At 39.5% G+C, this 23119-nt stretch overlaps 1 protein-coding gene across 1 annotated transcript; it reads left to right on the top strand.

The window, feature by feature from the left end:
* Window positions 1-1059: 1059 nt before the first annotated feature.
* LOC146507209 (uncharacterized) lies at window positions 1060-3018 on the top strand. Its single transcript, XM_085181516.1, has one exon. It carries the CDS (start codon window positions 1257-1259, stop codon window positions 2628-2630), a length of 1374 nt encoding a protein of 457 aa, XP_085037642.1. The 5' UTR covers window positions 1060-1256; the 3' UTR covers window positions 2631-3018.
* The last annotated feature ends 20101 nt before the right edge of the window (window positions 3019-23119 follow it).

The following is a 23119-nucleotide window of genomic DNA, read 5'->3' as shown; positions in this document are numbered from 1 at the left end:
CCCACCCCTAACGCCTGCACCTCCTGAAAAATTTTGTATGGGCTTTTATCTCACTTTTTTATTTCAAACAATCAACAGAAAATTTCACAGACATATTTTTACATAAGGTTTTTAAGGCTGTGATGTTAATTTTTAAGTACCATGAGCACAGCGGCAGCAGCAACGCTAGGCTAACACTAACAAGCTAGCAAGATTACACGGAAACACATTAAAGGAAAAAGTGGATGTATTGATGATAAAATATTGCCAAAATGTACCGATAAATAAGACAATATGAAATTGTCGGTCTGTTTTAAGCAAACACTGGAACTTGACGTTGTCTGAGTATATCAGTGTTGCGCCCAGCTAAAGCAAAGTTAAAGTCTGGTCTTTATTTAGAGTAAACCTGAGTAAATCCCCAAAAAGCATACATTAATCTGGTACAACACGGCTAACGTTAGCTGTACTGTAGCTAAATTGCATCAATGTCACAGCTCTATGTGTCCTACTCCTTACTGTTTAGGCAGCTGCCCAGGTTCTATAACACAGCACGCGTTACCATAGCGACGATAGAGCATTAAGGGGCAGAGAGGAGGATGTTACTCTCAATGTCAGGGTCCTGGGTTGCTCAGACCCAGGATCCCTGAACAGTTATGGACTTGTATGATAATATATGTATTTTGTTATTGCTGTCCCTCGTTCTCCCTGCTTGTAGATATATGTGTGTATGTAGGTGTGTGTGTGTGTGTGGCCCTGGCAGGTGATTGGCCACACCTGAAGTCCGTGACACACCTGCAGCTGATCAGGCCTCGTCGGAGGAGCTACTTGAGAGTGTGGTGGAGCTCTCTCCAACGCAGGATCATTACATTAGACTTCCAAGTCAGTGTGTGTGTTTAGGAAGTGCAGATTGTGTGTGTGCCCGCGGGGGTCAGTGTTTAACGGCCGCCGAAGGAGCAGCGCCGCTGCCAAACCCGGGGCAGGCCGCCGGATCTGTTTCACCGCTGCTGCCGAATCCGTGGCCGCTCTATCATAGTGATGGGCCGCCTGAGACTGTTTTGTGGCGTTTTTTTCTTTTTTTTGCACCCGCAAAGACTTTGGGACTGTGACCTGACCTTTGAAGATTTTCCTTAAATAGGGTAGAAAGGCAACAGCTTGTAGTCAGTATTTTTGCAGCATTTGTATTTGCAGAAGTTGTTTTCGCAGCTTTCAAAGGTTCACCAGAAAAGTATTTTGAAACATTTGGATTGTTTTCAGAGTCACAGTTTACAGACCACGACATGTCTCAGAGAAAACACCAAAAAAGACCAAAAGTTCACACTAACTCTCCTCTCTTGACACAAATGGAAAAAAAGATTCAGGGGCTCCAACGAAAGCGTAATCAAGCGCTGGAAGAAAATGAAGGTTTGTCCGAGAAGTATTTTGAAACATCTGAATTGTTTTCAGAGTCACTGTTTACAGACCACAACATGTCTCAGAGAAAACACCAGAAAAGACCAAAAGTTCACACTAACTCTCCTTCCTGTAGACAAATGAACAAAAATAATCAGGAGCTCCAACAAAAGCTTAATCAAGCACTGGAAGAAAATGAAGAAATTCTTTTTGAGAAGGAAGACTTGAACATAAAGCTAAGAGACGTGGAACACAAACTCAAAGGCATGGTGGAAAAACATCGTAATCTTCAGAACACAGAGGACCAAAAAACTAACAATAAGCGGCGACAGCCTGACATAAAGATTATTAATGAGGGCTCGGGAATTTTATTTGGTCAAACCCAGGACAGGATTATGAACCTGATGGACAAAGACAAGAAAAATAAAGCTGAATTAAAAGAAATGGCCAAGCAGCTTCAAGACAGTGACACTCTTAATGGGGAGTTACATTGTGAAGTCCAAAAAATGTTCACAGTGAATCAGGAGCTCAAACAAAAACTTGATGAAACACTGGACAGAAATGAACAGTTACTTCATGAGAATGAGCAACTACAAGAAAGACAGAGAGAAATGGATCACAATCTTCAGAACATTGAGGACCAACAAACTAACAACAGTACACAAGCCCAAGAGCAGATTCTTTTCCTGAGGAACAAAATCAAGCAAAAGAAAGCTGAATTAATAGAAATGGCCGAGCAGCTTCAAGACAGTGACGCTCTTAATGAGGAGTTACAACAAATGTTCACAGTGAATCAGGAGCTCAAACAAAATCTCGATGAAACACTGGACAGAAATGAACAGTTACTTCACGAGAACGAGCAACTACAAGAAAGACAGAAAGAAATGGATCGTAATCTTCAGAACACAGAGGACCAAAAAACTAACAATAAGCGGCGACAGCCTGACATAAAGATTATTAATGAGGGCTGGGGAATTTTATTTGGTCAAACCCGTGAGAGGATTATGAACCTGATGGACAAAAACAAGAAAAAGAAAGCTGAATTAAAAGAAATGGCCGAGCGGCTTCAGGACAGCGACGCTCTTAATGAGGAGTTACATTGTGAAGTCCAAAAAATGTTCACAGTGAATCAGGATCTCAAACAACAACTCGATGAAACACTGGATAGAAATGAACAGTTACTTCATGAGAACGAGCAACTACAAGAAAGACAGAAAGAAATGGATCACAATCTTCAGAACATCGAGGACCAACAAACTTAACAACAGTACACAAGCCCAAGAGCAGATTCTGTTCCTGAGGAACAAAATCAAGAAAAAAAGAGCTGAATTGAAAAAAATGTCCAAGCAGCTTCAAGACAGGGAAGCTATTAATGAGGAGTTACAGTGTGACCTCCAACAAATGAACATAAAGAATCAGGAGCTCCAAGGAAATTTCGATGGAAAGAAATAAAGAAATTCTTTATGAGAAGGAAGAATTGGACATAAAGCACAGAGGCACGGGGTCGGGTTTGGTTTTAAACCTGACCACTACCAGCACACTTTAGCGCCGGAGATTTTCGTAAAGCTTTTATTTTGGCATTTCCCTTGACCCGTTCAATAAATTTGCATGTTAGGTAAATATTTAGTTTCCTGTAACATTTCGATTTAACATTTGGATTTAACTATAATATTTAGATTTAACATTTAAAATTGTGTTTTAAATATAAAAAGTTGCAAATATTTTAGTAAATGTTGTAAAAAAAATAACTGAAAACATGTTTTTGTCAGGTTTTGAACTAAATGTGGAAAAAATGTTGCTGAATGTGGAAAAATATTACTCAGATCATACACTCCCGCTAGAGCACTAAGATCATCCACTCAGTTACTCCCGGTGCAGCCAAATGTCGGCTGAAGTTTAGAGGTGACCATGCGTTTGCCTTGGCTGCACCAGATTTATGGAATAACCTTCCTATTGCTATCCGCACGTCTGATTCTATCCAATCATTTAAATCATGGTTAAAAACTTATTTAACCTTGCATTTCCTGCTCGTGAATGCCTGTATCTGATACCTAGACTTACTCTATTTGACCGTTTATACATATCTTTTATGGCTTTGTTCTTTTAACATGTTTTACTTGATATGCATTTTATGCTATTACTGTGTATTAGTGACACTGACCTGTTAGAATACTTGATACTTTGTTATGGTCTTATAATATTTAATAATATTTAATATTTATCTTTAGATTTAATAATATCTGTCTTTTAGCACTTTGGTGTACCGTTGGTTTTTATATGTGCTCTATAAATAAAGTTGTATTGTATTGTACTGTTAATTTCAGCATGTTTCAGTTTACAAACAGCCCCATACAGGTGAACCAAGTGAGACACATGACAGGGGAAGCAAAACAGAACATAACACAAACAGGACAAGAGCCTATCAAAATAAAACTACCATTGAGACAGAGATACAGACTTAACAAACACAAAGGGAGAGTAAAAAGAGACATGACTGGGGAAACAGACAATGAAGTAACAGAAAAAAAAAACGATTAAAACCACTATCAGAAAAAAATAAGACCCGTTTGGAGGGGTTATATCCTTGTGTTGGCATTGTTCCCACATCATCATAATTTGTTGCTCCAGGTTCAACATGGCAAGTGACCAAACGTCACAGCTGTTCGACTTCGGGAAAAAAAAGCCTTAAAAACTACTTTTCGAATTCTCTACACATTTTTCGTGATCTTGTTAAGGGTACAGAATTTTAATTGCTGGAGATTAGAGATCTCTCAAGTGAAGTAGATTTTTTAAGGTGTTTTGTTTGGTACTCTAAATACTATGACATCAAAACAATGTTATTTGTCACTTGCAAAGGATCAACCTTATTGCATTATTGCATTTTATATTTTCAAATGAAAGCACGGTGACATGGAAAGGTATTTTTCTTTAATGATGTTGCTTCATCAATCTCAAATACTAAAGATTAGCATCTCAATACTGTGGATGCTTAATCAGCTTGTGTTTGGAGTAAAATGATCTTTGTCTGATGATTACTCTGACAACACGAACTGTTTTTAAAGCAGAAACAGTCTGTCTTATAGTTCTCAGATGTTACTGTTAGTTTTACAAACACATTCTTTTTCATGTCTGTCCATGTGGCTTTTATGGATAAAGTGATTTTCAATAGTACAAGCATCATCTAACTTTTCTTTGCTCTCCAGTATAAATGCAGGAACTTAAAGGCTTTATTAAAACTGTCACAATTTAACACTCAATGCCAAAAACAGGGTTGATGCATGTTTTATCAACAGCTCTGAAAAAAAAAGTAATGTAGAACATGGTCTCTCTCACTCTCTCTGTCTGTAAAAACCCCCAGTAAACTGGTAATCACTTTTAAACAATGGGGGTAGTTTATGGCTCTCATTAGCTGCAACACCATGTAACACCTGGATGTTAGAATCCACCTAGGTTTTCTGTCTGTTTTTCCATGCTATCAGTATTTTTTTGTAAAATGCTCTGTTAAACTAAAATGATATCCATATATGCAGAAGCTGTATCCTTGCACTCCAAATGTCTAATTCTTGAAAGTCATCTAATCCTTCAGATTTGTGAATTTCAAAGCTTTGTCATTCAACTAAGCTTTCATTTAGCATTCTGATACACTGTTGAAGGGATGGATTAGCATAACCCGATTACTGACTTGCCCTGCATCTGTAAGAGAGGTTTTTACAATGTACACAAGGCAAAGTTTCTAATTAGTATGCCTTGTATTCCCTAGACGTTATACTGTTATTAACACGAAAGAAATGTTCACACTGTCTTCTGTGATTATAGTCTCACCAAAATGTGGCTATGGAAAAAGGTTCTGTGATTAGTTGAATCAGGCTTATAGTTTTTGTTTTAAAGTGCTCATTGGAAAGGTTAGAGTAGAAAAGCACTTTACGAATACCAGTGGTGAGATTGTTCTCTGAATACTTTCCTGTAATTCTTCATTCCAGCACCATGTCTCCTTGTCCTCTATCTGCTGTCGAGAGAATACACCAAACACATTTTCTTGGTAGTTTGCCTCAGCACTGCAGCTGTATACTTACCCAGTCATCTGGTAATGATTCTGCAACATAGTCCTTGCTAACCCAAGCCCCAACCAATTTGATATATATATATATATATATATATATATATATATATATATATATATATATATATATATATATATATATATATATCACATTTTTAATGATTCACATTTAATTTGGAAAAGATTTTTCACAGGATGCTCTTCCTGACACAATCCTCCCTATTTTTGCAGACTTGGGACTTGCGCTAGGAGTACACTAGACTGTGCTCCCCTTTTCTTGGTTATGCTACCATGTTAAATATTACATTAAAAATAACATTTAGGGCTGTGTATATATAGATGTAATGCTAGTTTTCACTCATTAGTGGCTACTTCCTAATTTTATCAAAGAATAAAAAATTATTGATGGATCTAATTCTTAATTCTTCACGATTGCATGAGTACCACAGATATTGGGGAAACCGCTAAAGATTAAGGAATTAAAAATTTTTTCCTACAAATTAATGAGATGCCTCTGCAGTTTAGAAACAACAAAACAATGCAACCACTAACGCGTAAAATACAAAATGTATCTTGTGGGAAGATATCAGTCAGTATGCTGTATCATTTCATGCGCTTTCCAGGGAAAATCTGCACAGAGATAATCATCATGGAGCAAAAAAGTACTCCGACCCTTCTTACTGAACCTAGAGAAACTCGATGTAGGCAAAAAACATGCAGCAAGCCATGTGAGGGATCACTTTGTAAGTCTCTGCGTGTTCAGCTAAAGCAGACAGCAGAAAAAGTAGCTGCACTGTTTGTCCTGTGGGAAGAAGAAAGTCGATACCCTCCTCTTGCTCTGTCAGCTTAGGAATCAGACTCAGTCAACTTCCTGGAATGCCTGAAAGAAAGAGACCGTTGCTATGGCAACATGTCTGTGGATGGTTTCTGAATAAAGAGTTGAAGTAGTTCAAACTGAAAAAAAATAGATAGCTTTAATAAATATCATACAAAGAAGTTGTCTTTCCTTTGAGCTCAAACCTGTTACACATTAGAAGATTCTCCCAGAGGATATTGCTAAGTAAAACAACAACACTTTATTTCTGATGTGTACCCCCAGGACCCTGGAGAATTTTGATCTGAGGGAGAATCTCATGTTGCTTAACAGCGGTGGCATGAGAAAAATGGAGGGCCGGCCCAATTTTTGGCGTTTCCTTCTAATCATCTATTGAACTCGCTCCGGGTAATGACCTAATTCTCATTGAGCTTCATACTGTGGCTCCCCATCTATCCATCCCTTCAGTCATTGCTGCATTCATCCAAAAGATGCAAAGGGACAGATATGTAGACAAGCAGGAGAAACCATTGGCTCAATAATGGTCGCTTGAGAGGACTCAGATGAGAGAGGGGTCAGTTTAGTCCGTCACGCCTGGCTTCATCATTATAGCTCTGGCCAGCTGTAAGGGATGTGTTTTGAGTGTGGCAGGACACGAAGCACGACCTTTTTTCAGGATAAGGACACAGTGACATTGAGTACCTCTTATACACGTTCACACATCATCATAAGCTGTAATAGAAAGTGGTTCACTAAAGAAAAGAATCCAGGTGTGTTCCTCTGAGCTTTTTTTTTTTGTCTGAAAGCCTCATCATTTCTCAGTTACATGGCAATGTTCATGATGAAGGACCCTGTTATCCCTGCACTGAAGACTAGATGGTTCTTCAAGAAATAAATTGTCCAGACTGCCGGTGACCCCCTGCCTTTCTGTTACCTTTCCCGCCGCCTGTCATTTGGACTAATCTCCTGTCATCACTGAGGAAGTGTAATGGACAGTAATCCTCTGAACCATTCCACAAGGTAATACTCTCAGTGATGAGACTGTCTTTAAAGAGAAAAAAAAACTCTGACACCTCAAATCCATTTTACTTTTTTCACCATCAATCACATTCCTTATAGTTTAAATATTTTTAGGGATTCTGAGTAGGCACATTAACTGCCACTGACAAAGTAGTTGTCAAATTGGTAAAGAATATGTGTAAAGTAGCAGCACTGATGTGCATAGGGAGCCAGATGATCATAATCCTTTGATAGCTGGAATCCCATTAGCAACGAGTCTGTGACTTACAAAAGGAAGGATCAGATTATTGCTGTGATCCAGCATCATAAGCTGTTGACATTTGTCTGCTGAAGCTAGTGCTGCTGCATCCCCACACCGGTGTGGAGAACTCCCACAGACTACACACTGTTGGACTGATCTAAGAGACAAGCTTTATGTTCTCATCAGTGCTTGCATGAGGACTGTTAACATTTGTTAATGTACAGTAGCTGCAGTACAGCTGGATAAAGAAAGCAGTAATTAATGCTACTCCTGGTCTACATAGCACACTCCTCTCACTTTATTAAAATAGTCTTTTAGAAGCAAAACTTCATGTAGCTGCAAATAATATTAACCTACTTTATTTAACTTAAAAAAAAAACCTCAAAATTTAAAACTTTATTTTTTAAAGCATTAAAGTATTTTTTGAGAACATAATAATAATAATAATGAATTTGTTGTCAGTATTGACTAGTAGTGTAAATAAATTTTCTTCTTTCATCAAAATTATTCAAACCCCTTCCAAAGCATTCTCACTCCCAAGTCTTGAAAACACACGTAAGACCCTTTATGACATGAAAGACACTGATTCACAATACCTACTCACAGAACAAAGATGTCAAACAACCTACAAAAGCTTCCAAGTCAGAAGTCTTGTGTTCAGTTCCTGTCAGCAGGGCTTTGGTCTCATGCACTGCCATGCATGTTAAAATGTTATAGTGTACATTGAAGCATAGCATCTGTTGATCTCCGACCATTTGACAATTGGGAAGGAATTTATATTCAGCAGATATAAACTCTTCTGACTCAGATCAACATTAGATGCATTTAAAATGTTCTCTTATTCTCTAAAATGGTGTAAAATATAGCATTTGGGTTACAAGTTTAAGCTCCGATGAGTACATGGATCTATGACGCTAGATGCTGATATTGGGAAAGCATCAGAAGGAGTTGACAAAAATAACATGAATAACTTTGCAGAGTTTGACTTTTGATATATAGGTACAGTAAAAAAAAAAAAAAAAAATCACCAAAATCTCTAAAACGTTTTACGAGCAACTACAGGAAATAGTTGTTGATGCCAAAGGGGTTCAGTGTGTTTGTTATTTTTCCAGCCTGCTCAATGAAGCTATTACTCTTTTTTTTTTTTAACAAACAGATGACCAGTACAACTTTTTGTGAGTTAATATTGTGTATTTGTCTATAACTTTAACTTAATTTATCCTTTATTTTTGTTAATTTTTTCTATTTTGATATATTTTTATTCTCTGAAAACAAGTTAGTGTTGAAAACATGACTTAAATTAATAATTCTACTTTACGCAAGTGCAGTTATTTGGGATTTTCATCAACAATAATGTTTATATGTGTGGTGTACCAAACTCAGGGGAAACTTCAGCATTGTGCCCACTTAGCCCCACAGTTTACTCACTACCATATGGTTTTCTCCCAGTATGCCTACACTGTGCCAACAGTATGTGTGGCAGGACCCAAACACAGGACTCACAAAGCACAACATGAAAACTTGTTTATAGCTGCAAAAACTGCAAAACAGTTAATCTGGGAGAAAACATGAGTAGGAAGGAAGAATCACAGCTAGAGGAAGAATGCAACAAGGAACAAAGGTAAACTTGGGCAATCTATCCACACAGAAGAACTCAGAAGGGACAGACGGAGGAAGCAAAACTGAACATCATACACACGAGACTAACAAAATAAAACAGGAAGTAACAAACACTGAGGTCAGGACTTAGACATGAACTTGACTGTGCAACAGGAGAATAAACATGCAAAAACATGACTGACTGGGGTGGAAAGAAAGGGAACACAAAAGATGAAACCTAACCTAATAAGGAACACAGAGTGGAAAAAAGGTTAACTAAAATAATCAAACTATAACATGTTTGATAACATATATAACAGAACTATAAATACTGAAAAAGAATGAGAACAAACCCCAAACCGTCCCACATGACAGCCAATAAATTACTTTTATTTATAGAAATAAAGTAATGTGTTATCTTTGTCTGCCCGCGTTCCTGTCATGATCAACTATCACCGTGCTGAAGAGGTGGAGAATTTCACATATCTTGGCAGCATCATCTCGAATGAGGGGATCTCTGACCGAGATGTCGACGTCAGAGTTGGGAGGGCGGCCGGTGTCCTCCGACATCTCCAACCTATTTGGAACTTGACCTCCCTAAATGTTAGGGTCAAGATCAGACTATTGAACTCTATCGTCATTCCGATTGTCCTTTTCTGAGTGTCCTGGATTATGTTGCTTAAGTGTTTTGGAAGGATAGTTTGAATAATTTGTCAGATTTAGATTAAAACATATGTCAGCCTGCACAAACAAAGATAGCAAGATTTTACAGTGGGCTGTAGGAACCTAAACTGAACCTAATCTGAACCACAAAGTGCAGGTCCACAGTACTTTACCATCTGTGTAGTGCAGCATGTTGCCAGTTCTGTGTCTGCAACTACAAAGTGTAAATGTCTGCTCCATGTGGGTTTACAATTTCTTTTCTTTCAGTAGGCTGGCTCTCACGTAGTAGTGGTGACTCCCTAGATGACTGTAACACAATTTTGCCTTTTCAGCAACCCAGACATTCATGGAGGATTGCACAGTAGTAGAAATTGGCATCTGAAGACGATGCAGAGGAAATGGTTTACAGTGCTCTCTTCTCTCTGTTGGGATAATAACTGCACCAGATCTTAGACAGGAAAAAAGCCAACAATGTTCCAATGGGCCAGGACCACAGCCAGAGGACTGACAATGTGAGGTGGTTCACCAATATTCTATGTTGTATTGAAAAGCATTTTGGGATTTCAAAATTGTATAGATATTGTAAATAAAGGCAGCTGTGCAGTTAAGTCCATGGGTATTTGGACAATGAAACCGTTCTCATAATTTATCAATCTTTGCAGCGCAACACTGGATTTTAAATTACCTGGTCAAGATGTTGAATATGCATTTGCTAGCTAATAAATCTCAATACAAGGTCCAAAGAGATGCCAATGAAATGCAAGGATGTTGTAATTAGGCTGAATAAAACAAAATAAACTACAAGAGCAAGCAGATAAATAATCTGATACATCTTTAAAAAGAAGTAAAGCAGTGACCGGCTCAGCAACACCAAAAGGAAAAAAGTGAATGATCACAGAATTTTTTCCTTGCTTAAGAAAAACAACTATAAGGCCAAGCTGAGTAACAGGAACACAGGAACATCATTGCTGGAGTAGCTTTCATGAATGCAAATTCAAAGGGTTCATCACAAGGTGTACAAAAAGACTGTAAAATTTGACCTAGTGAAGGTGCTAACGGCTAGTTATAGTGCAAGAGAATAGTGCAAACTGCTGCAATGTTCTAATGATGACTAAACTGTACTAGTTAGGCGCAGGTCTTCTGGGGACTCGGTAGGTCACCAAAGAGCAAATGTGCACATTAGTGAAGTGAACTTGAAAGTCAAAATATGTTGGGTGGAGACACAATGGCTGCCTGTCATTTAATGCAGCATTTATATTGTGTCCAAAAGCATTGTATTTAATCCCAAAGATGTGAGCTATTGAGCAAAATTCTTCTGTTCAGTCTCATAATGACTGGCCTTGAAGGCATAGATGGAAATTCAGAAGTAGCTATCAGGCCGAACAGAAGTGACCCATCAGCGTACTTTATTGCAATGATCATTTTATATGAGGTTCAACAGGATAGTGTTTGTGGTTGAAGCTCAGAGACAGACCGCATTCTGAAACGGTTTGGGAGTTGGGAGCAGGTCTGGGTAATGTGGAGACAATAGTGGCACTATGAGGCAGACAGCTGGGTTTCCACCCCCATCTTCCCTCCCCTGCCAGCCCCCACCAACGTGGCTTTGTTCCACTGGCTTAGATCACAGCAGACTCAGGGCTTCCCCAAACCCTCTGACATCACTGCCCAGCTGATAGGAGGCACAAAAGATCCTGCAGAAAAAATGCCTTCTATTTATAAACCGTGAATGAGCACCATGATTTCTCTCTGCACCTTCAGGCCAAACACTGCATTACAAGCCAGACAAGGGTGGCTGGGGGGGAGGCACACTTTACAAAAAGCTTTGCTAATATCCAAAGGGAAACTGTCATTCTATAAACACCTGTTCCCTGAAGGGTTTCTATGCTTAAAACCCACAATGGCTCATATACACATTTATATGAAGTTCAAAGACTGTTTAAGTGTTTTACTCAAGCGAGAGTTTGTATTTATGTGTAAGCACCTCAGGCTGTAGGTTGTAGTCGAGGGTAAATGCAGGTAAATGCACCACTTACATTCTGAAATTGTTTTTGTACTCCATGTGATGGGTGACACGGGACACAATAAATTTGCTATATACAGGGTTCCTGCAGGTAAGTAAATTCTGAAATTTAAATCAACAAAATAAATATATATCAATATATTTTCTGAAATGTTGCTGAAGGAATTAAAATTGCAGGTGAAACTGTAAAGAATGAGATGGCCATGATTCAAGTTTCAGCCAAGTTATTAAAAATCTGGCAGTTTTATGTTACTTTTTTAACATTAATCATTGACCATAACACCAGGTGCAGGATCCTAAGCTAGTGCAGAGATAAGTGTACATATTTATGGCTCTTATGCTCGAGTTAAAGTTATGTCAGGGTTTGATCGTAAAAAAAAAACCAATTATGGTAAGGTCTTCAAATTGCTTTCTTCTCTGAATAATAGTCAAAAATGCAAAAGGATTCAAAGCATCAAATTGCCATGATTATCAGATTATCACAAGCAGATTGCATTTAACTCCTAACTGAACTCCAAACTGATATCGCACTATTTCTGTCTTATTGCCTTTTAATCACTCTCTGCACCAAAGCCACTTTGAGGATAGCAAATAGAAACATCCTGTCTCAGAATGATGCTAAAAAACTAGTTCATGTGTAGCTCCCTGAAATGCCTTCAGTTGATCCAGAATGTTACAGTGACAGTACCGACAAGGAGAGAGCATAATTCTCCCATATCGGCTTTTTTCTCCACTGTCTCCAGCTGAATCCAGAATTAAATTTAAAAACAAGGTCTTGAATAATCAGGCCCCAGCTTATCTTAAAGACCTCATATCACCCCGATAAATAAAGCACCTTGAGGTAACTGTTGTTGTTAAAATTTACTTGAATTGAACTCTACACCTGCACAGGCTAGAGTCAAAACTCACTCATTTATAAGTAAATATACTTTACTTTTTAAAGTAAATTTTTAAATTATGGGATTTATTTTTCTTTGTTTGTCGGTGCTGAAATAAACTGCTTTAACATGTCAGTACAATGAGTTTGTCAGCATGACTCACTCCCAATCTGTGTGTGTGTTTTTAATTAGTGTGTTTCAATAGAACCACACACAGCTTTCCAGGCAGGTCATTGCTGAAAGGGTTGCGAATTTCACCTTATTCTGGAGAATAAGGTGAAATTCGCAACCCTTTCAGCTGGTCTGAAACAGTTTAGAGGACACAATTTGTCAGGTAGCACTATATGTAGTCTGCACAGCCAGACAGCATTCAATAAAGGGGACTTGCTGGAGGGTTAAGTGTGCCCCAGTTTGGAGAGCTTAGAAAAAGAGCCTGCCTGGTTGTATTCATCAGAAGTACAATAATAGAGGGTTAAGTACAAGGCTGATTGTAGAGCAGTCCTGCTCATGCTATATTAACTCAATGCACACAGACAGGAGCTGAGGTGTGATCAATAAAATTCATATTTTACTTGTTCTGTGCTGAGAACAGCTAGAGAGAAATGAGTAGGTACTGTAATGATTTCTCCTAGAATTTCCCGATTCTCAGTCAGCAGTCTTTCACAGTCATACTGATATTAACAGATCTTGTAAAGTCTGAAAGACGTACTTGATGAAGCCTAGCAGACACTACACAACTGTTTAATTCAAGCAGTTTCCACTGAAATAATCACATGCAGAACTACCAGTTCAGTTACAGTACTTTGTCACTATAAACACATCTCTACCTCTTTTGTGAAGAAATTGTTTTATTGAAACATGTAACACAAGTATTTTTTATCTATATCCTCCATACAGATACTTGGATAGATGACAAATGTGCTGTGTGTCGTATAAGTATAAGGTCTTGTTATTATGAATGAAAATAACACACAGCTGCATTACTTGTTAGCATGTTACTCTGACACTGTAGCTTCACACTTACAACTCATTCCAGACTGCATCATTATTACTTTTCAAAACTTTCTGTGTTCCCCAATAGATTTAAATAAAATCCACTCAGCAGCAGCTGGCTGTAAACTTCACCCAATTTCATAATAACGCTCTAAAACTGAATCAGGCATGGGGAGAAAGAAGGGCGTAAGGATTGGATTGCAAACTCCAGACATGACCTGCAACACCCCCTCGTTTTCTCATCCTGCTGGTTTGACCTCTGGAGCACTAACAAAACACATGACTTCATCCACAAAAGCTACACTCAAGCATTTATCTGATCATTAGCAACTTGAGCTAAATCCAGAGGGAACAATTACAGCAAAACTAAAGCACAGCCAAAGCCTCGATAGCCGTATGTGAGCTGAGACCGGGTACTGTAGAAGGTGTAAAAGCATTCGTAAGGGAGTGTCAGTAACTTCTGGTGCTGCTCAGTGGTGAAGGATTTAATTTTGATTAATGCTGGCAATTAAACAGTTTAAAGGAAAAGGGAGGCCTAATGAATCTATTAGCCTTTAGACCAGAATGTAGAGGGAGGCCTTAAAACAGGCACTACTGCCCAACTCTCTTAATTTGATAGCATAAATCACTCCAACGGCTTAGATTAGGCTTTAGTGCCATTAAATCCTATTGAACACTAATGGCAAATGCAGAATGCCATCAGACCTCCCTAGTTAGCTCAGCCAATGAGAGATACTAATCAGTAATAATTACCATATGTTTACTTAACTGGGCCCGATGAGGGTTCAATTTGCGTGCAAAGAAAAATCTGTAAAATAGCTGGCAATACAAATGATATTACAGGAAAAGTAAACAACAAATTCAGTGTTTAACAGAATGTCACAGGCAATAACTCAACAAAGCTTTGAATTAAAAGAACAGGAAGCACAAAAAACAGAGTCGTATCAATCTTCAGAGAGGATTAACCCTTTCCACAGGGAATCCTGAAGCAATGGGAAAATATCCCCAGATGGGAATCATTCATTCTGTTACACTGTGTGTTTCCACTCACTGTGTGTGTGATCTCCTCCCAAAACCTCCTCCAGGCTAGCTATAGGTCAGTACACATGGCTTAACCAGAGGAAGCAGGATGCCAAAAGCTAGCTCAGATCCTTCTCAATCACCTCACCAGGAGGGCCTCACTGGGGTCATTGGCATAGTTCAGCAATGATGTCAGCTGTGCGGTTACTACAGGTTAAAAAAGAAGAGATACTGTGGCCTTAAAGCTACAGTTTCATTCAAATTCTCTGGAACGTTTGAAAAAACTGAACATTGAGTTTGATAGTAACCTTAACTTAGTGAATTACTGTGGCCTGGTCATCTGTCCACCATCAGCGCTGGTCATTATGGATGCTTTGAGATTCAAAGCTGCAGTCATGAATTTGTAAATTACTTTAATGTTGCAGGTGGAGATAAATTTAAGCATTTGTATACTGTGAAATAGATTTAATAATGCAACTTACTAAAAGAAGTAACTAAAATTCAAATTAGAGTGAAGTAGAAGTTAAATAATATAATGTAGAAATACTTAAATGAAGTGTAAGTAAATGTAAACTGTGCTTCAGTACTTGAGTAAAGTTATATTCCATCCTATCTTATCCAGTGTGGTTGGCCACTGAACAGAACAATAGTACCCAGTTGCACTGGTGGGCATCACCAGAGGTGGGACATTGCCTCTGTAGGATACAAAAAAATGAAAAGTAAGTCCTAATTTTTTCCCCTCTTTTGCTCTAAGGTCCTTCAGATTTTGCAAAAATTGAGCCAGATCTTAATGTCTTTTACTCACTAAGACTCACCTACAAAACTTTCCAGCACAGCTAGATGGCTACCTTTGTCCACAGACAAACTGCTTGAAGGAAAACCTGCCTAAAGGAACTTTAACAGTAACTGTTGCAGAGAGTTTGTCAATATCCTTAACCACATTTCACATGAGGTTCATGCCTCCCCAATGAGCTGCATGCATTCCTATGTTCCAGTTTAGTATTATGATTACCTCCCTTTTAATTTGAACAACTCACCCTTAATATTTGCCTAGTAAGATTCAAAAGGGCCACTGTATCAGAAAAGCTTCCCTTGGGGAGTTTGCTTGGTATTTATGGTTAAAACACTGAGTTGCAATATAATTGTGTAATGCAGAGCCTCCAAGTCGGGGACTACTAAAAGCTGGCTGTCAAGATTGGGGGTTTGAAGAGGTCATTTTTGTGCTGAGAGGACAGAAGATCTCAGAGAACAGAGTGTCTTTGTGCTCAATCCGCACCGCGGACCCCCTGGTCCTGTGGTGTGCCACTGAAGTGAGTGGAACTCATTTATGTAGTCCTGCTGAGCTGCTACTTATGTTGTGTATGCTTATTTTCCCAGTGTGCCATGACACCTTATTTCACCTCCCCTATAAGTATCATTAACATAGGTTGATGCTGCAAATACATTGGCTGCCAATGATTTATCCCACAACACTCTAAATATCCGGAGTTTTCACCCACTTATTGTGCTAACTGAGTGGAAAAGCTGCTGAAGCAGCATTTGGGTAAGCAAGTAATACTAAACCAGTTTTCCTATGAAACATAATTAAATTCTTTAAGGAGTATCAGTCCCTTAGAGCGGATACCTAACACCCAAAACAAATCAACTGAGGGAAGTCAATTTATAGAACAAAACTGCAAAACAGCAGTTTTTTCCTTCATTACCAATGGCTTCAGGTAGCGATAATTAAACCTACTAAAATCAATATTTTTATAATAACCACAGATAATTTACCACATGCATTGTGAAAGAGCTTTCTTGCGTTACCATTTTAAATTATTTGGTTTACTACCAAAGCTCTCATTAACTTCATTAGCAGTTAATGAACATCAGATGGTTGTTTTCACAAGACCGTAATACTCAAGCTACAGTGTGCTATCTGCCTATCAGGAAAAATCATTGTATTTAGCTATTTAAAATAATAATACTTTTATAATATAATATATGTAGAAAACTGTAATCAGAACTAAAAGGACACTGAATGAAAATGTATCATATGAATGAGTCATAATGAATATTAATAGTGCTCAGCAATGGCTAGTGTGTGAACTGAAACTGGTTTGTCCACATCTTCTCTCATATGAGCTTAAATGGCAATGTTATGTATCTTAAAGAAGGTTTTATACTGTCTTTTTCACGAGACTGTATGTGATGTCCACGGATTGACCAATGTAGTACCAGACACACCGAAGTACCTTATACTGTACTGCATATTCTGTGATTAATCTAATCTAATCTGGAAAAGCAGGTTTACAATGCATCTTTGTCAGTGTTGAATCATGTTATGTTTCGCATGGTACAACATATAAGTGTAACTTCACACAGAAGAAAGTTATAATAATAATAATAATAATAATAATAATAATAATAATAATAACAATAATAATAATATTATAATAATATTATTATTATGGGGGTATTATGGGTATTCTAATATCCCCTCGGCTTGCTGCCGGTACGTTGGGGTTTTTCCCGGTGGATGAGAGGGTTTGTTCCCTGCGCCTTAGGGTCGGGGAACGGGTCCTGACTGTCATCTGCGCTTATGCGCCGAGTGGCAGTTCGTACCCAGCCTTCTTAGAGGTGAGGTCACTGAGGCAGTTAAACAACTCCTTGGTGGCAGAGCCCCTGGTGTTGATGAGGTCCGCCCCGAGTTCCTGAAGGCTCTGAACGTTGTAGGGCTGTCCTGGTTGACACGCCTCTGCAATGTTGCGTGGAGATCAGGGGCAGTACCTGTGGACTGGCAGACCGGGGTGGTGGTCCCCATCTTTAAGAAGGGGGACCGGAGGGTGTGTTCCAACTACAGGGGGATCACACTCCTCAGCCTCCCTGGGAAAGTCTATGCCAGGGTGCTGGAAAGGAGAGTTCGTCCGCTAGTCGAACCTCGGATACAGGAGGAACAATGCGGTTTTCGTCCTGGTCGCGGAACACTGGACCAGCTCTTTATCCTCTTGAGGATACTTGAGGGTGCATGGGAGTTTGCCCAACCAGTCTACATGTGTTTTGTGGACTTGGAGAAGGTATTCGACCGTGTCCCTCGGGGTGTCCTGTGGGAGGTGTTGCGGGAGTATGGGGTGTCTGGCCCATTGCTACGGGCCATTCGATCCCTATACAACCGTTGTAAGAGCTTGGTTCGCATTGCCGGCAATAAGTCGGACTCGTTCCCGGTGGGTGATGGGCTCCGCCAGGGCTGCCCTTTGTCACCGGTTCTGTTCATAATTTTTATGGACAGGATTTCTAGGCGCAGCCAAGGGCTTTCGCTTTGGTGGCCTCAGAATCTCATCTCTGATCTTTGTGGATGATGTGGTTCTGTTGGCTTCATCGGGTGAGGGCCTCCAGCTTGCACTGGAGCGGTTCGCAGCCGAGTGTGAAGCAGCGGGAATGAGGATCAGCACCTCCAAATCCGAGGCCATGGTTCTCAGCCGGAAAAGGGTGGAGTGCCCACTCCGGGTCGGGGATGAGTTCCTGCCCCAAGTGGAGGAGTTCAAGTATCTCGGGGTCTTGTTCGCGAGTGATGGGAGAAGGGAGCCGGAGATCGACAGACGGATTGGGGCTGCAGCTGCAGTAATGCAGACGCTGCACCGGTCCGTCGTGGTGAAGAGGGAGCTGAGTGTAAAAGCGAAGCTCTCAATTTACCAGTCGATCTACGTCCCTACCCTCACCTATGGCCACGAGCTGTGGGTAGTGACCGAAAGAACGAGATTGCGGATACAAGCGGCAGAAATGAGCTTCCTCCGAAGGCTGGCTGGCCTCTGCCTTAGAGATAGGGTGAGAAGTTCGGCCATCCGGGAGGGGCTCAGAGTAGAGCCGCTGCTGCTCCACATCGAAAGGAGACAGCTGAGGTGGTTCGGGCATCTGACAAGGATGCCCCCTGGGCGCCTCCTGGGTGAGGTGTTCCAGGCATGTCCCACCGGGAGGAGCTCCCGAGGCAGACCCAGGACACGCTGGAGAGATTATATCTCTCGGCTGGCCTGGGAACGCCTTGGTGTTCCCCCGGATAAGCTGGAGGAGGTAGCTGGGGAGAGGGAGGTCTGGACCTCTTTGCTTAGGCTGCTGCCCCCGCGACTCGGCCTCGGATAAAGCGGATGAAGATGGATGGATGGATGGATAATAATAATAATAATAATAATAATAATAATAATAATAATAATAATAATAATAATAATAATAATAATAATAATAATGATAAGAAGTACCAACAGTGGATAAAATAATTATTTGATCCCTTGCTAAATTTGTAGGTATGCTATCTTACAAAAAAATGAACAGTTTGCAGTCCAATTTGTTGGTAGTTTTATTTTAATTAAGAGAGATAGAATATCAATGAAAAAATCTAGGAAAAAAATGACATAAAATGTGCATAAGAGCAAACACGTTATTTGTTCATCACCTGGTTTCAGGTCTCAGAAAGGATCTTGGCCCACTTCTCTTTACATAAGCTCTCTAAGTCCTTCAGAGAGCGCATCAAAAAAATCCCCCCCCGTACCTAAGTCAGAGGATAAATATATTAAGGCCCCCAACACTGCAGTTCTCAATGTGTGCTTGTGATGCATACGATATACCCATGCAAAGTTTTAATATACCCATGCAAACCATCACACTTTTTGTGTTTGTTTTTGTGCCTATAGATTTATTGCACCACCTGGTCACTCTCTGCATTGCCCGTCTGGTAATATCCCTCTGCCTCACTGCCTCTTCTCTCCACCACTAGTCTAAGGGCGCCCACCATGGCTCCCTATGGGATGTGTGGAATGACTGCAATTTATATGGTTTCCCCCCATAAATTGATTTCACTGATGGGCTTTTTATTGTCAAAGAACTTTTCACTTCTTTAATAAACATCAGTGGAAGTATGGTGTCTTTCCTGAGTTAAACATGCATCTCTGCACTGGTTTCCCAGGTAAATCCCATTTGCTGAAACTGCAACAATTATACAGCAGCAATAAAAAGTATCGGGGAAGTGCTTACAAAAATGCTTCACAGTTTCAGCTCCATCATTAATGATGTTTAACTTGGTTGACTCCATGAATATGTCGGAGTACTTTGTTCTGTACAGCTTCAGATTTATCTGTGGGTGATACATCGAGAGAGCTCAGCCAAGTCACACAGTTTTACCATTCAAACACAAGAAGAAAACACAGACAGCCAGGGTGGTGTTGCTAATGCTTTACTAGTCGAGCTAGAAACATTTGTTTTATCAGGTAAGCTGCCATGTTGGCACTGAGCTACTAAATTACTTTTTTTCTGTCAAAAATATTTATTTTATATAAATATATACTCTATGATGCTGTTAGCATGTCGACATCTGGTTATTTGTAAGTAGTATAAATAAACTTCTAATGTTCTTAATTATTCACTCTCTCTTTACCTCTTGAGAATTCTCTCCATCATTTCTGTTTTGCAAGTTAACATCCACATTTTGGACAGCAGTAGAACGAAATAATAACTATTATTACCATTTCTGACACCCAGTTGCACCTCATAAAAAATGTGAAAGATCCAGGTGCTCATAGTGCTCGTAGACTTTGAACATAGATGATCAAAGCCTTTGGGACAGGCTTGAAATACACCGGTACTGTTCCTTCACATTGTAAGCAGACCCCAAAGACTGGTCTAGAAAAACTACACCTGCAACACTCAAAGGTATAGGCTAGCTAAGTAGAAGTGGCTTTTGTAATGAATAGCTACTTATAACTAGGTGGAGGGCCACAACTCATTCGGGTATTTTTAATGAAGGTGTCTGTGTCAGGATAGTGCTTTAACCAGGGCTTTAAAAAATGAACCAGTCTTTACAAATTTGTACTTTCCCAACTTTATAATTTGGTGAAATTTTCAGGGGCCTCATGCTCCAAAAATACACAGGACAGGGTACTGTGTATTTTATTATTTTTTTTATTTTAATTATTTCAAAAGAGACTGAGTTCATTTGTTTCTCTCCCAACGTTAACATTTAATGTTTAACTCTTTCATTTCTAGATAGGCCAAAGAAATTTGTCAGTGCAGGTTAAAAGCATAACTACAAAAAGAGCACACACCTACCCAGAAAGCAGATACATGAAGGCCTTCCCTTGGCTGCCTCTGGCAACTCATTCGCGTGGGCATGGATCAAAAGTCATGAGCAGTGATTGACAATGATGATTAGGCCCGATTTCTGCTCTGATGACACAGTGTACCTGACATCTGGCCCATTTGAGATAGCCAGATTAATTCTGAGTTAGTGCTTTAGTTGAGACCAGATGTGATCCATGGAAAGATTTCTTTCTATCTGAACAACTACAAGGCATCAGAAAGCAAAGTGTTCAATGGGACAGTAACTTTTATATTGAAAGTTTCCAGTAAATAGCATTTTTTGCTTGAAATAGCTATCCCTATCCCAGTGACTACTTCATCTGAGTGCAGTCCCAGCTAACCTTGGAAAAGTGTTAATATGTTGTCTGGTCTGTAGTTTAAATTTTAAATTTCTCAGAACTTTAAAAGTGTGTCATAAAATGTATGTAACTCAGCAACCAGTTAAGTGACTGACTATTTTGAATCAATATCAACTCCTTATATTGCACACTGGAATAATCCACTTCTCTTAGGCAACGCTGGGGTTCCTAAACAAAAAAAGTAATTTTACATTACTCATTACTTTCTAATAATTTTCAATACTCCTTAGCAAACAGGTGTTGTACGATGAAAAAGTGGCTGTAAAAACCTCAGTGGGACCCAGTTTCCCGCACTAAATTTAACATACTCATCTTCATTTTTTTCAGCAGGTTACATCTGCAAACTATTAGATACTCAGCCGTGCAACTGGAGGGTCACAGTTAGAGGGCAGGGTCGAGGATGTCATCAGGATTTGTGTCCCTCTACATCACATGCAAAAGGCACTCATTTAACAAAATGGCAACATCTGTGTAGCAGTCCATTCAGAGCTGAACTGGGTCATAAATTAAAGGCTCAGTCCTGAATGTGTGACAGTGAGAACCATACAGAGATTTGCTTCTACCGTGAGGGAGTTTTTTTTTGTTTCGTCCCCCAAATGTCGCTCAATAGGGAAAACTCATATTATGCTACTGCAGCTCTATCAGTGGGAACAGGAGACCTCGAAAGCAAACAGTAGCTGCTGACAAAGAAAACACAGCCCTAGTGAGGTGCCTGGGGCTTCGGAGAGTACAAATTCCAGCAATGAAAATAAGACCTCCTGTAAGTCCAGATCATCTGAAGACAAACAGACTGAAGCTTCTTGGAAACAACCACAAGGCAATCTGGAAGGATTCTGATGGTTATAAAACCATCCAAACAATAGAGTCTCTGTCAGACCATCGCTGCCAGCATACCACCAGCATGAAGAGAATGTACATTAAAGGTTTAAGAACATATCTGTGGAACAGTAAAGTGGCATTTATCATTTAGATGACACATTCAAGTTTTATCATTTAGTTTAATTGTTTTAAAACTTCCTAATGAAACGCAATGACAATAATTTTATTGTAAATTAAAAGCTAAACTCCTCTCCATTGCTTTCTCCAAGTGATTCTTGCTGATTTTAGAGCTGTTCTACATACTCCATGTCAAGTGAATAACAAGCCTATTGTTTCACTGATTGACTATTGATTGATTTGAAGTTTTGATTGCCTGCTTTCCACTAGTACTTACTCAGCTCAGCTCAACTGGGCTTGATTAAGTTTTTAGGGTATTCCATTAGGTGGTAGTACCTGGTGCCACATACTTTTTTAGTACCTGCTTGGCCAGGTAAGTCAATACAAAAATGTGACATCAGCAGACTTCATTGGCCAGTCAATAGCAGCACTCAGTGAGTCATGAGATAGTGACTGCTATACGCTATAATGACCCTGTGCACACTAAGCTGGAACTAATTTGTAACGGAAAATGACTGAAACCAAGTAGATTCAAGCCAGGTAGGTTCAATTGGAAAAGAGGCATTAGAACCAGTTAATGTAACCACTCTTTCCAACAGTGACAAAATTTATCTAGTTCTTACATCTAGTGCATGTACAGTAAACTTAACCGCAGTGGTTGTATTCATTTCTGAGCACAAAGCAGTTCTTTGTAGTTGTTCTTCCTCCCTAATTCAACTTTGCATCTTTACTGCTGACTCTGCAAATGCAGATGCAGAAAACTGGAACCTAAATGGAAAGCGCATAATGCTTAAAAAAAAATCACAAATTTAAAGGGATCAATAAGAAATCAGCAGTTAAAGGTGCCAGGTAAGTGTACTTCTCTGACATATCCAGGAATAGTCACAATCCAAGGTCATCACCCAAGGGCTTAAATTTGGCTCTCAAGGGTTCTTTATGGAAAGAACTCACACCGTAAAATCATTGGCCTGAGAAATGTGTGGGCAAAATTGAATCAGCTTGTACTCTCTAGTTCTAGTTCAGGTAATCTAGTTCAGTAACAA

This window comes from Neolamprologus multifasciatus, chromosome 12 (genome assembly GCF_963576455.1).
Source record: "Neolamprologus multifasciatus chromosome 12, fNeoMul1.2, whole genome shotgun sequence".
Lineage (NCBI taxonomy): Eukaryota > Metazoa > Chordata > Actinopteri > Cichliformes > Cichlidae > Neolamprologus > Neolamprologus multifasciatus.
This window is presented reverse-complemented; position numbering and strand designations above follow the sequence as displayed.